We start from the raw sequence: 11089 nt of genomic DNA on the forward strand, positions 1-11089 counted from the left end.
CAGTCTCCCCTTCCTGTGCCATAGCATGGAAACTCTCCAAGCAGTAGACTGGGCAATTGTAGGGCTCATCTTGTTTCCCATCTCTCAGAGATCACTATCCTTCATTGCCTGATGTCTACGTCTTGAAAAACACCGTTTCATGTATTTTGTCTGGCCTTTGTTTTGGGGGGGGAGGGGTTGGTTGTTTCATGTGGGAGGGCAAATTTGGTCCCTGTTACTCCATCTTGGCTGAAAGTGCATGACTGAGGGGTTGTATTTGTGACACCTTTTGACAGTGGGACCAACAGAGTTTGCCAATGATAACGGAGAAGAACCAGCATGAAATATCTACTCTTTGACAGTGACAGACTGGGTATTACGGTGCCATTGGTTGAGGATGCGGGAGACAGGAGGGTTTTTGAGCCAGGGAAATTTGAGAGAATGAACATGTCAAACAGGCCATAACATATATGAATCTGGTGTTTAGGAAAGAGGTCAAAGTAGAGGCCTAAATTAGTGGATCTTTCAAATATTTGCAATAATGCAGGCTATAAGACAAGATGAAGTCATCTTTGTTGTTAGTGCCATCAAGTTGATTCCGACTCCTAGCGACCCTGCGTGCAGCAGAGTGGAACCATGCTCAGCCTTTTTGCACCATCCTCTCATCTTCCAGCGCTATATCAGACAATGCTCTGCTGCTACTCATAGGGTTTTCATGGACAATTTTTAAGTGGGCAGCCAGGTTCTTCTTCCTAGTCTGTCTTAGTCTGGAAGTTCCACTGAAACCTGTCCACATGGGTGACCCTGCTGATATTCGAAATATTGGTGGCACAGCTTTTCAGCATCACAGCAACATGCAGTGTCCACAGTATGACAACCGACAGATGGGTGATGTGGTTCCCTGACTAGGACATAGGTGGGCAGCAGCAGTGAGAGCGCCAAATCTTAACCGTTAAACCCCCAGTCACCTAGAGAGAGAATATTGGCTACAAAAGTAAAGGGGCCAGGATCATCAGGGGCCAAAGATACTCCAATATTTTGAAACTGAATAAAATTGGAGTAGACAGAGATGTAGGAGAAAAGGAAGAGTGTGACAGCAAGAAACTGTGGAATGTCGTGGGTGGTCATATGAGAGGGTAGAGAAGTGACTGCTGGTTTGGCAAGATTATTATTCATCAGTGATCCGGTTAAGAGCAGTCTCAGAGAGATGGGGTTGACAGAAGCCAAACTGAATTAAGTTAAATATGGTATAGGACATAAGGAAGTAGAGACTGAAGAAAGCCAGAAGATTGGCTTTACTGAGGAGCATAGCAATGGAGTCACGCCTAGAGCAATATATGGGGCCAAAATTCACAACTAAATATGTCCATGGATGTTGACAACATGAAACAACCTAGATGGCCATCACTAGGGGAACAGCTTAAAAACGCAACATTTATTCCACAGAATACCGTGAATCAGTTAAAAAGGATAAATTAAACAGATGTCCATTATATATCAATACATTTCTTTAGAGGCATCAAAAACAATACTTGAAAAAGGGTAAAGGATGGGTGGATTGCATCAACGTCAATATCCTGAATGCAATATTTTACTTTAGTTTCACAACGTTACCTTTGGGGAAAACCGTTAAAGTACATGGGATTTCTTTGTATTATTCCTCAAAACTACATGTGAATTCACAATTATTTCCAAATTTAAAGTTGAATTAAAAAATATTTCCAGTATGTACCTAAGTGGGGTCATTTTTTTCCCACAGTAAAACATTTATCCCTCTTGCCGTCAAAAAAACATTTTTCATTTTGTAAATAAAACAAAGAGGGGCGGGGGGGATTCCCACCCCTAGCTTCCCCTGGCCAAGAGGACAGTCTCGGCTGTCAAGCTCTCCAGGTCAGGCCCCGCCCCGAGGCTCCTCGGTCGCCTCTCCAGAAGTCTGGGAGGACTACGTATTGCTAACAAGGGCGGCCACTCTAGCCCACCTCGGAGGTCCAAGTCTTGTTAGCCCAGAAGGTTAACGCCCCCAGCTCTGCACGCAGAACCGAGTTGGGGAATCCTCGGCCCGTTTCCGCTCAGCGACGGGGAAGGCTCTCTCGCGCCCACCCGGCCGCAATTCCGTCAGTCATGCCTTTGCGGAACCCCTCCGCCCTGTCAGGATACCGGTGTCGCTCGCGTTTGCTCCCAAGGGCCGCAACCCGGGCGAGGAGGGCTGCGGCCGGGTCTTCCGGCCTGGATGAGTCATTTCCGGTCACAGGCTCCCTCCCCCGGAAGTGAGACCTGATGTAAACACCGGAGCCGGGCGTCAAGGCCCGCGAGGTCAGAAAGCCGGGCCGCGGGCGGCACCGAGAACCTGGGCGGAGATCCGGGACGCGCGGAGGTCAGGTGAGTGCGGGCGGCGCGGACTGGGGCATGATCCCAGAATTGGTTGGGATTTGGAGGAGGGTAGGAGGTCTTTTGAGCAGGAGTCTTGGTGGATGGGTGATCTAGGTCAGGGATCTTGAGTGGGTGCTGGCGTTGGGAGGAGTATGAGGGCGGTCTTGGACATGAGGAAGTGGCGGAGGGGGGCGGTCTGTGAGGCATCCCGGGGCAGGGCTCTTGGGTGGCGTGGGTCTTTGGAATGGGGGCGTGGGGTCCCATAAAAGGGATCTTGGGAGGTGGAGCTGTCTAAAGAATGGGGTCTTTGGGGAGTGAAGCGGTCCGGTGGAGGTGGTAGGAGGTTTGGCACTTGGAGGATGGGGCGGGGGTGTGCCTGGGCAAAGGTCTTGGAGAGATGGGGGTTTGAAGGAAGTGTGGAGGCTCTAGGACAGGAGTCTTAGAGGGGTCTGGCGCAGGCACCTTGGGGGAGTTGAGTTGTCCCAGGTAGGGGTTTGGGGAGTGTGTGTCTTGGGCAAGGTTCCTGAGGGGCTAGGGGCACCATGGGACAGGGTCTTGGGGAGAGGATGGGTGTTCTGGAGGAGGAATCTTAGGGGGATGGGATTCCTGGAGGTAGGTCCAAGCCAGCCCATGTTGGAAGCAGGGACAGCAGAGCACGTGGAAGGGGATGTCCCAGGGGTGGGGGATTTGGAGTGATAAGGGAATCTTGAGGTGGGGTCTACAGGGCATAAGGGGACCTGGGGGAGTGTCCAGGCGGGCCTTGGTTGGGCAGAAGTTAGCATGGCATGAGGAGGGGTCGTCCTGAGGTAGGCATGGGATCCTGAAGGGATTGGGGTAATCCTGTGAGGAGGGAAGGTGTGAGAGGGCTCTGAGGTGGTGGAATAGGTTGGGAGTGTCAGAAGCCGGTGAGGAAGGGAGTTCCTGTGGGGGATGCACCAGCCATAGCAGGTCTCGGGGCCAGGTCAGGGAGATGCAGGAAGAGGCGGGTGTCCTAGCCCCCTTTCCTCACTTATTGACGGGTGGAGTTGGGTGCTAGGTCCAAGTGTGAAGATGAGAAGTGGGTGGGGAGTGGTTTCAGGGTATGTTGGGCATTGGGGCCAGGATTGGCTGGGGGTAGGGAGGAGATATCACTGGGGTACCCCCTACCCCATTACCCCCTGACAAGCAGTCTGAGGGTCAGGGAGTAAGGAGGAGGTGGGGGGTCCAGGCCAGGGTAGGCCCGGAGCTGGGGTCAGCCAAGTGTGAGAAGATAGAGAGGTTCTTGGCCATGCTGTTTGAGGTCTTGGGAGCTTAGAGTGGGGACCCCAGGACTCTCCCTGTGTTTGTCTTCTTTGCAGTCCTGCTGGGGTTGGTAGGTAGCATTGTGAGGAGGAAGAAGAAATCAGTTGGGGACAGGAGTTCTAGGACTTGGAGGACAGACCCCAGGACTCTTTCCAGCTCTACCCCCATTTGCGTCCAGGAAAGCAATCCTGGACCATGACTCAGCAGCCACTTCGAGGAGTGACCAGCCTGCGTTTCAACCAAGACCAAAGTGAGAGACACTTTTGCCTGTACCCTCGTGGGAGGAAGGGAGGGAGGGAGTGAAAGGCCAGGGGTGGGTGTTGAGCCCTCAGCTTCCCACCTGGGCACCCTTTGAGGCAGCCCGGATTCCTCCCATCCCCCAGGCTGCTTCTGCTGTGCCATGGAGACAGGTGTGCGCATCTACAACGTGGAGCCGTTGATGGAGAAGGGGCATCTGGGTGAGCCGTCAGTCGGGGAGAGGCAATGGGGAGAAAGGATGGGCTAGGCATTGGCTCCCACCCCCAGTGACACCTTGGTCTTTGTCCAGACCATGAGCAGGTGGGCAGCATGGGCCTGGTGGAAATGCTGCACCGCTCCAACCTGCTGGCCCTGGTGGGCGGTGGTAGCAGCCCCAAGTTCTCAGAGATCTCAGGTAAGTGCCCTCATCCCATCCTGCCCTTGGCCTAGATTCCCTGGAATCCTGGCCTCTCGTAGGCACCTCAAGACACTGGCAGATGAAGATGTCAGAGCACCTCAGAGTCGCACAGCGAGGCCTACAGCTTGGAAGTCATGGATCTTACAGCTTGAGAAGCTTGGTGTTTTGTCTTCATTTAACAAACATTAATTGCATGCCTCCTGTATGCCATGTCTTTACCTATGGACCACTTGCTGTGAGCCTGGTACTGTTTAAGCACCTTGCATGTATTAACTTATTTAACCCTCTTAGTGACTCTGTATAGTAGGAAGTATCATTATCCTCATTTTTACAAATGAAGAAACAAAGGCCCAGAGAGGTTAAGTGACTTATCCAAGGTCACACAACCAATAGGTTCTAAAATCTTCGAGCTGTCTCTCCACCGCCATCTTGTTTTAAGAGTTTTTGTTGGTCCCATTGGGACTTGGCAAGAGACGCCATAGGCGAGTCACAGAGCCCTAGGATTCTGCTCAGAAATCTTCTGGGGGTATGGACTGGGGGTATGGACTTCTGCCTGGAGGAAGAAGTAGTTACTGACAGGAAGTTACAGGCCTGGGTGTGAGTCTCTACTTAATTGCTGATGGACTGTGAAGTCCTTGGCCAGATACTTAACCCCTTCAAGCCTCAGTTTCCTCATTATAAATGAGTATAACATTTCTAGAACCTCTTCTCTCAGGAATCATGTCCACAAGTGCTCATGGTCTGTGAGGCTCACATTAGGTGTTAGTAAAAGGTCAAGCGAGTGGGTTGAGGTCCTCTGGGGAATAGGGGTAGGTCTTGTGTCACCAGGGCTGCCCCTCACCCTAAACCTTGGCACCGACAACACACCCACCTGCCCAGCAGTGCTGATCTGGGACGATGCCCGGGAGGGCAAGGACTCCAAGGACAAGCTGGTGCTGGAGTTCACCTTCACCAAGCCAGTGCTGGCTGTGCGCATGCGCCATGACAAGTGAGCCTGAGGACTGGGGGTGGGGGAGGTAGGAGGTCCCCACAGCAGGCAAGAGGGTTAGTTCCGCCTGCGCATCCTGCCCTCCCCTCATGGCCATCCTGTGTTGTGATGCCCACAGAATCGTGATCGTGCTGAGGAACCGCATCTATGTGTACTCCTTCCCCAACAGTCCCCGAAAGCTGTTTGAGTTTGACACCCGGGACAACCCCAAGGGTGAGAGGACCCAGATATGCAGGTGTCAGGGCAGGAGGCAGTGGACGGGGCAGAGGGGCAGAAATGAGGAGAGGATGAAAGGGGCACACACAGAATCGGGAAGGAGGCAGGGAGACAGGCTTTGCAGAGAGATGCTCAGAAGGGCTGAGAGATGCTCCTATTCCCAGTCTAAGCATCTTTCCATCCCTTAGCCAGTTCTCTCTGCCCACCTTCGACCTCCCCAACTCCTGAGTAAGGACATGGGTGGGTATGTAAGGGATCCCTGGGGCCTCCTGGGGCTGCCGCAGCTGCATAGGGAGCAAGGGAATCTGCCTCGCTGGTGGGGAGCACAGCCAAGGACAAGCCCCCTGAGAGTTCTGTGGGTAACATGCATCATGGAAGGTCGAAATCTGGCCCTTATCCAGCCCCGTCCATTCTGAAACCCTGCCTGGCCCCTGCCTCCCCTTCACCAGCCTACTCCTGCTTCGTCCTAACACCCTAGGGCTCTGTGACCTCTGCCCCAGCCTGGAGAAGCAACTGCTAGTGTTCCCAGGACACAAGTGCGGGAGTCTGCAACTTGTGGTGAGCCATCCAGTGGTCAAAGAAGGGTAGGTGGGTGGGCTGGCTCCCCCTGTGGACTCTTGGCCCCTGCCCTCCATACTACCCCAAGCCCAAACTGCTCCTTCTACCGAAGGACCTGGCGAGCACAAAGCCCGGAACTTCATCTGCTCCGTTCACCATCAACGCACATCAGAGCGACGTGGCCTGCGTGTCTCTGAACCAGCCAGGCACTGTAGTGGCCTCGGCCTCCCAGAAGGGCACCCTTATTCGCCTTTTTGATACGCAGTCCAAGGAGAAACTGGTGGAACTGCGCAGAGGCACTGACCCCGCCACCCTCTACTGGTGAGTACAGGGTATGTGTGGCAGGCTGGTGACCCTATGCCTCGTGACATGTGGACATCACTGCTGGTCTGTCTTCCAGCATCAACTTCAGCCATGATTCCTCCTTCCTGTGCGCTTCCAGTGATAAGGGCACGGTCCATATCTTTGCTCTCAAGGATACCCGCCTCAACCGCCGCTCCGCGTGAGTACTCCCCGCCCCACCCTGCCGCATCCCCAGTCCCCTGCCCATGTACCACACCTGGGCTTAGCCAGTATTGCCTGCAGGCTGGCTCGTGTAGGCAAGGTGGGGCCTATGATTGGGCAGTACGTGGACTCTCAGTGGAGCCTGGCAAGCTTCACCGTGCCTGCTGAGTCAGCCTGCATCTGCGCCTTCGGTCGCAATACTTCCAAGAACGTCAACTCGGTCATTGGTGAGTGGGACTGGCCCTTGACTGGGTACTGCATAGGCAAAGGCCTGCGAGTTGGACCTGAAAAAATTTTAGGGCATGAGAAGCCTTCAGGAGCCAGAATGGGTAGCTCAGCTCCATCATCAGTAAGTGGGAGGGCACGTGGGCAAAAGCCTGGAGGTAGACCCTAGGCCATGGGACACCTGAGAGAACTGGAGTGTGTGGCTTCTAACCTCTTATGGATCCTCTCCCCCTCCTCCAGCCATCTGTGTAGATGGGACCTTCCACAAGTACGTCTTCACTCCTGATGGAAACTGCAACAGAGAGGCTTTCGATGTGTACCTTGACATCTGTGATGACGATGACTTTTAAGGACCCTGTGGGTTGTGCCAGGAGCCTGCAGTGGCAGATTGCAAAGCCTTTAGGGGGTTGGGAGTGCTGTGGAAGCCACTAGCCAGCAAGCATTAATGGGGCAGGTGCCCACTTTCTACTCAGCAGAGAGTGCCTAAACAGCTCTCTTCCCTCAAGCACTTCGTGAAGACTGTGTACCAGTAAGGCCAGGCCATGGACCCTGGACGGCAGCAGACCCCCTGAGGCTCCCAGCCTGGAGAAGACTGCTAGGCACCCAAAGGGAGTGCCCTAATCCAACCTGTGTGGGGGGGATTAAAAAACTTCCCTGAAAGAGACGATCTTTGATGTGATGAACATGAATAAAAGGCCCTTAATGGTGTTTATGGCTGGACCTCGGGGGGTCGGGTCTGGAGGAGGTGAGGCTGAAAAGGCCCTGCAGGAGTTTCCAGGAAAGGTGTGACGCTCTTGGTCCCTGACGGGATCCTGCTCGGACCCCTCTGACAGACCCTGCTGTCATCTCTGCATGTCCTCCAATGTCTGGGTACTGTGTGCATGAGCCAGCAGCTCGCCCGGAGTAGTCGCCGATGGCGCCCCCGCCCGGGAGCGGGTGGGACCGCCTCTCACCGCATCCGAGACTTGATTTCCCGGCAGCCCTTGCTGCCTTATAGTTCCGGCGTCTTGTTGGCGTTTCCTGTCACGTGTGTTGCTGCGCCTGCGCAGTCCACCTAGGTGGGAAGGGAAGCGTCCGCACGGCTCGGACTCCGTTTCCCAGTGTTCCCCGCGGTGGTGCGGGGGGTAACGGGTGTTGTAGTCCGGCCTCTCTTCTGGCTGGTCCAGCTACATCGACTGGCAGGATGTCGGAGGTGCGGCTGCCCCCGCTACGCGCCCTGGATGACTTCGTTTTGGGATCGGCGCGTCTGGCGGCCCCGGATCCATGCGACCCGCAGCGATGGTGCCACCGCGTCATCAACAACCTCCTCTACTACCAGACCAACTACCTTGTCTGCTTCGGCTTCGGTCTTGCTCTGGCCGGGTGAGGGAGGGCGGGAGGCGCTTGTTGGTCGGGGATGCCTGCAGGGCATGGAGGGTAGACCCGTGGGATTTTGAGGACCGGGAGGGGTAACCTGAGGGGAATGCAAGGCCTGGAAGGGCGAATTCAGTAGAGATGGAAAGCCTAAGGGGCATGGGAGGGGGCACTTGAAGGAAGTGGAACCTGGTTAGGAGGAGGGCCTGGGGCAGGATAGACCTAGGCTGAGGGGGCCCTGATGGGGATGGAAGGTGTGAAGGGAAGACCTGGGGAGGATGGAGAAAGTGTGGAACTGATGGGGAAACTGTGGGCAGGGAGGTGGACCTGGAGATAAGGAGGGTCTGAAAGTGGGACCTGAGTGTGCCCGGGGGGTGGCGGGGCGATGTGAGTGATGGGGCCAGATTAAGGCGGCCCTGGACGACTTAGGACGGGGACAGGGGCGTGGTCAAGTTGAAGGGTGTGGAGGGTAGACTTGTGGAGAATCTGTGCTTGTAGGGAAGCCTGGCTATGACTGGAACGCCCAGGAGCAGGTACCTGTTGGGGAACTTGAGCCAAGAGGGACGACGCAGAGATGGAAGGCCTGAGACAGGAGATGGATAGAGAACCTGGAGGAGGGACTTGGGCGGGGTTGGAAGTTAAGAGTGGGACCGAAAGCCTGGAAGGGGTTCTAGCAATGATGGAGGGGGAATCTATAGGGACATTGGAACCTGGAGGGGCAATTTGAAGGGGAGGAAGCCTGGAAGGAAGTCCTATAAGGACCCTGGCCTGGGGAGAGGGAAATGTATAGCGACAGAAGGCTTGGAAGAGGAATCGCAAGGGCTGGGCTTAAAGGGTGGGTTTGGGGGCAGATTCGGGGGGCGGGGGAGGCTGGAGAGGGGCCCCGCCCGGTAGGGTCGGAAGGAAAGGGCTGGGAGCCTGGGGGCATAGCGGGATGGGAGGGCCTGAAGCAGGAAATCTCAGGGAGATGGGACTGTAGGACTGATGAGAAAGAAATGAGGCTCCACGGAGAAGTGCAGGGCTCCTGGAGCTGGAAGCCCTGGAGGGTAGACTTGTTGGAGACAGGGCTGGTGGGAGTATTTGCCGGGCTGGAGTGTCCGGAGAGGGAGGACCAAAGCTCTTGGGGCCGGGGATCGGGTGGGCGGTGGTCCGGAATGCTCGGAGGCCGGGCGGCCCTCTCCCGCCTGCGCTGCTAGCTTAGTTCCATTGTCCTCGCAGGTACATGCGTCCGTTGCACACCCTCCTAAGCGCGCTGGTAGTGGCGGTGGCCCTTGGCGTACTGGTGTGGGCGGCTGAGACTCGCGCAGCCGTGCGCCGCTGCCGCCGCAGCCACCCTGCCGCCTGCCTGGCCGCAGTGCTGGCCGTCGGCCTCCTTGTTCTCTGGGCCGTGGGCGGCGCTGGGACTTTCCTGCTCAGCATCGCCGGGCCCGTTCTTGGTGAGTCTCCACTATCCTCAGATGGCCGGGGAAAAGGCCAGCGCGTGCGCACGGAGCCAGGCCTGCCCTGGTTCCCGGCCGAGAGGGGGCTGGGACACCCGGCGGGCCTGGCCACACCTCCTTTACAAAGCGCCTTCCCTGGCTTCACTCCCCTCTTCTGGGAATGCCTCGCTTACTACCGCCTTTCCAGGCCTCACTCGGTATTAAGTGCCTTCCACCAGCCACGTCCCCCTTACTGCACCCGCTCTAGCCACGGCCCTGTTGCAAAGCGTATTACTCAGCCGCACTTTCAGGATTAAAGGCGTCCTGGCCACTGACCACTCCATTGCCTGCCTGTGCTCCAGTTCCCCTGTGTGGGCCCCCATTGGTTAAAGGTTGATGTCCCATCTCACTGACCCCCCCTCCTCTCCGTATTGCCCACAGTGATCCTGGTGCACGCCTCGCTGCGCCTGCGCAACCTCAAGAACAAGATTGAGAACAAGATCGAGAGCATTGGTCTCAAGCGGACGCCAATGGGGCTGCTACTGGAGGCGCTGGGACAAGAGCAGGAGGCTGGGTCCTAGGGACCTGGGATCTGTACCCAAGACCTGGAGAATGCCATCCCCACCCTGGCCCGTACCCGGAACCCAGAGCCCTTTCCCAGCCCTTAAAATAGGAGCCCCTTCCCCAGTTCAAAAAGCAGGACATCTGTGACCCTCCCCCCAGGTCCAAAACTGGGCTATCCTTCATACCCAGCCCCCATCACCTAGAGGACACTCCAGTCCTGAACTTGGGACCCAGAGCCACCCACATCAGGCCAAAGCTGGGGCTTGGAGACCAGAGCATCCATGGCCACCTCAAACTCTGGGCCCAGATATTCCCCCCAACCCCAGGCTGGGACCCACCTGTCCCCCATGCTCAGCTCCAAAGCTGGGGTCTGGGACCAAGGCATTCTCCAATCTTGAACCCTGGACCAAGGCTTTTCCAGACCCCACCCCAGCTTTGAACCCAGGTCAAGGCATTGCCAAATCTTGAACCCAGGACCCAAGTGTTCCCAGCCCCCATCAGGGCAGAGGATTCAGGGATCCTGACCCTGTTGAACCCTTGCTCGCAGGTGACCCCACCACTCACCAGTCCCACTTGCCCCGCCCCCCCCTTAGGGATTCTTCCCCTCCCCCACCAAAGTTCCACAGTGGCGAGGACCAAAGGGTGGGGACAGCTCCAACTGGGAATGGGGCATATATATCAGTGTTGCTGCAACAATAAAAGCTGTTGCATCATTCAAGCCAATTTGGGTCTCCTGGGTCAAGTCTGCATGTTTCAATGGCCAGAAGTAGCCTTGTGCTTTTCAGTTCTGCTAGAGACTCTTGACTGGGTCTCTCTGTCAAATGCGTGGACTGAAGTGGTGAGCTCTCAGTTCCTTCCTTGAACCTGTTACCTCTGGAGCAACATTAATGCAGAAGGTAGTTAAGGGCACGGAGTATTTCCTACTCTTTGTGTTACTTAGGGCTCTTGTTCAGGGTTGGCTAGGAATTTGAACACAGA

At 55.9% G+C, this 11089-nt stretch overlaps 2 protein-coding genes across 7 annotated transcripts; both read left to right on the top strand.

Annotated features, from left to right (window-relative positions):
- Nucleotides 1–2215: 2215 nt before the first annotated feature.
- WDR45 (WD repeat domain 45) lies at nt 2216–7484 on the top strand. Of its 6 annotated transcripts, none has more exons than XM_046673869.1 (11): nt 2216–2358; nt 3687–3880; nt 3991–4088; nt 4178–4282; nt 5165–5273; nt 5392–5486; nt 5968–6047; nt 6160–6368; nt 6448–6549; nt 6633–6778; nt 7017–7484. In XM_046673869.1, the coding sequence occupies exons 3-11, from the start codon at nt 4031–4033 to the stop codon at nt 7124–7126; spliced, it is 1014 nt and encodes a 337-aa protein (XP_046529825.1). In that variant the 5' UTR covers nt 2216–2358; nt 3687–3880; nt 3991–4030; the 3' UTR covers nt 7127–7484. The 6 variants fall into 6 exon arrangements, with proteins under 6 accessions (XP_046529825.1, XP_046529822.1, XP_046529824.1 ...); XM_046673866.1 differs by having other exon boundaries at nt 2217–2358; nt 4014–4088; XM_046673868.1 differs by having other exon boundaries at nt 2217–2358; nt 4014–4088; nt 5168–5273.
- Nucleotides 7485–7636: 152 nt separating this feature from the next.
- Nucleotides 7637–10834, top strand: PRAF2 (PRA1 domain family member 2). Its single transcript, XM_046673872.1, has 3 exons — nt 7637–8138; nt 9348–9565; nt 9989–10834. Exons 1-3 carry the CDS (start codon nt 7960–7962, stop codon nt 10126–10128), a joined length of 537 nt encoding a protein of 178 aa, XP_046529828.1. The 5' UTR covers nt 7637–7959; the 3' UTR covers nt 10129–10834.
- The last annotated feature ends 255 nt before the right edge of the window (nt 10835–11089 follow it).

Source organism: Equus quagga, chromosome 10, assembly GCF_021613505.1.
Source record: "Equus quagga isolate Etosha38 chromosome 10, UCLA_HA_Equagga_1.0, whole genome shotgun sequence".
Lineage (NCBI taxonomy): Eukaryota > Metazoa > Chordata > Mammalia > Perissodactyla > Equidae > Equus > Equus quagga.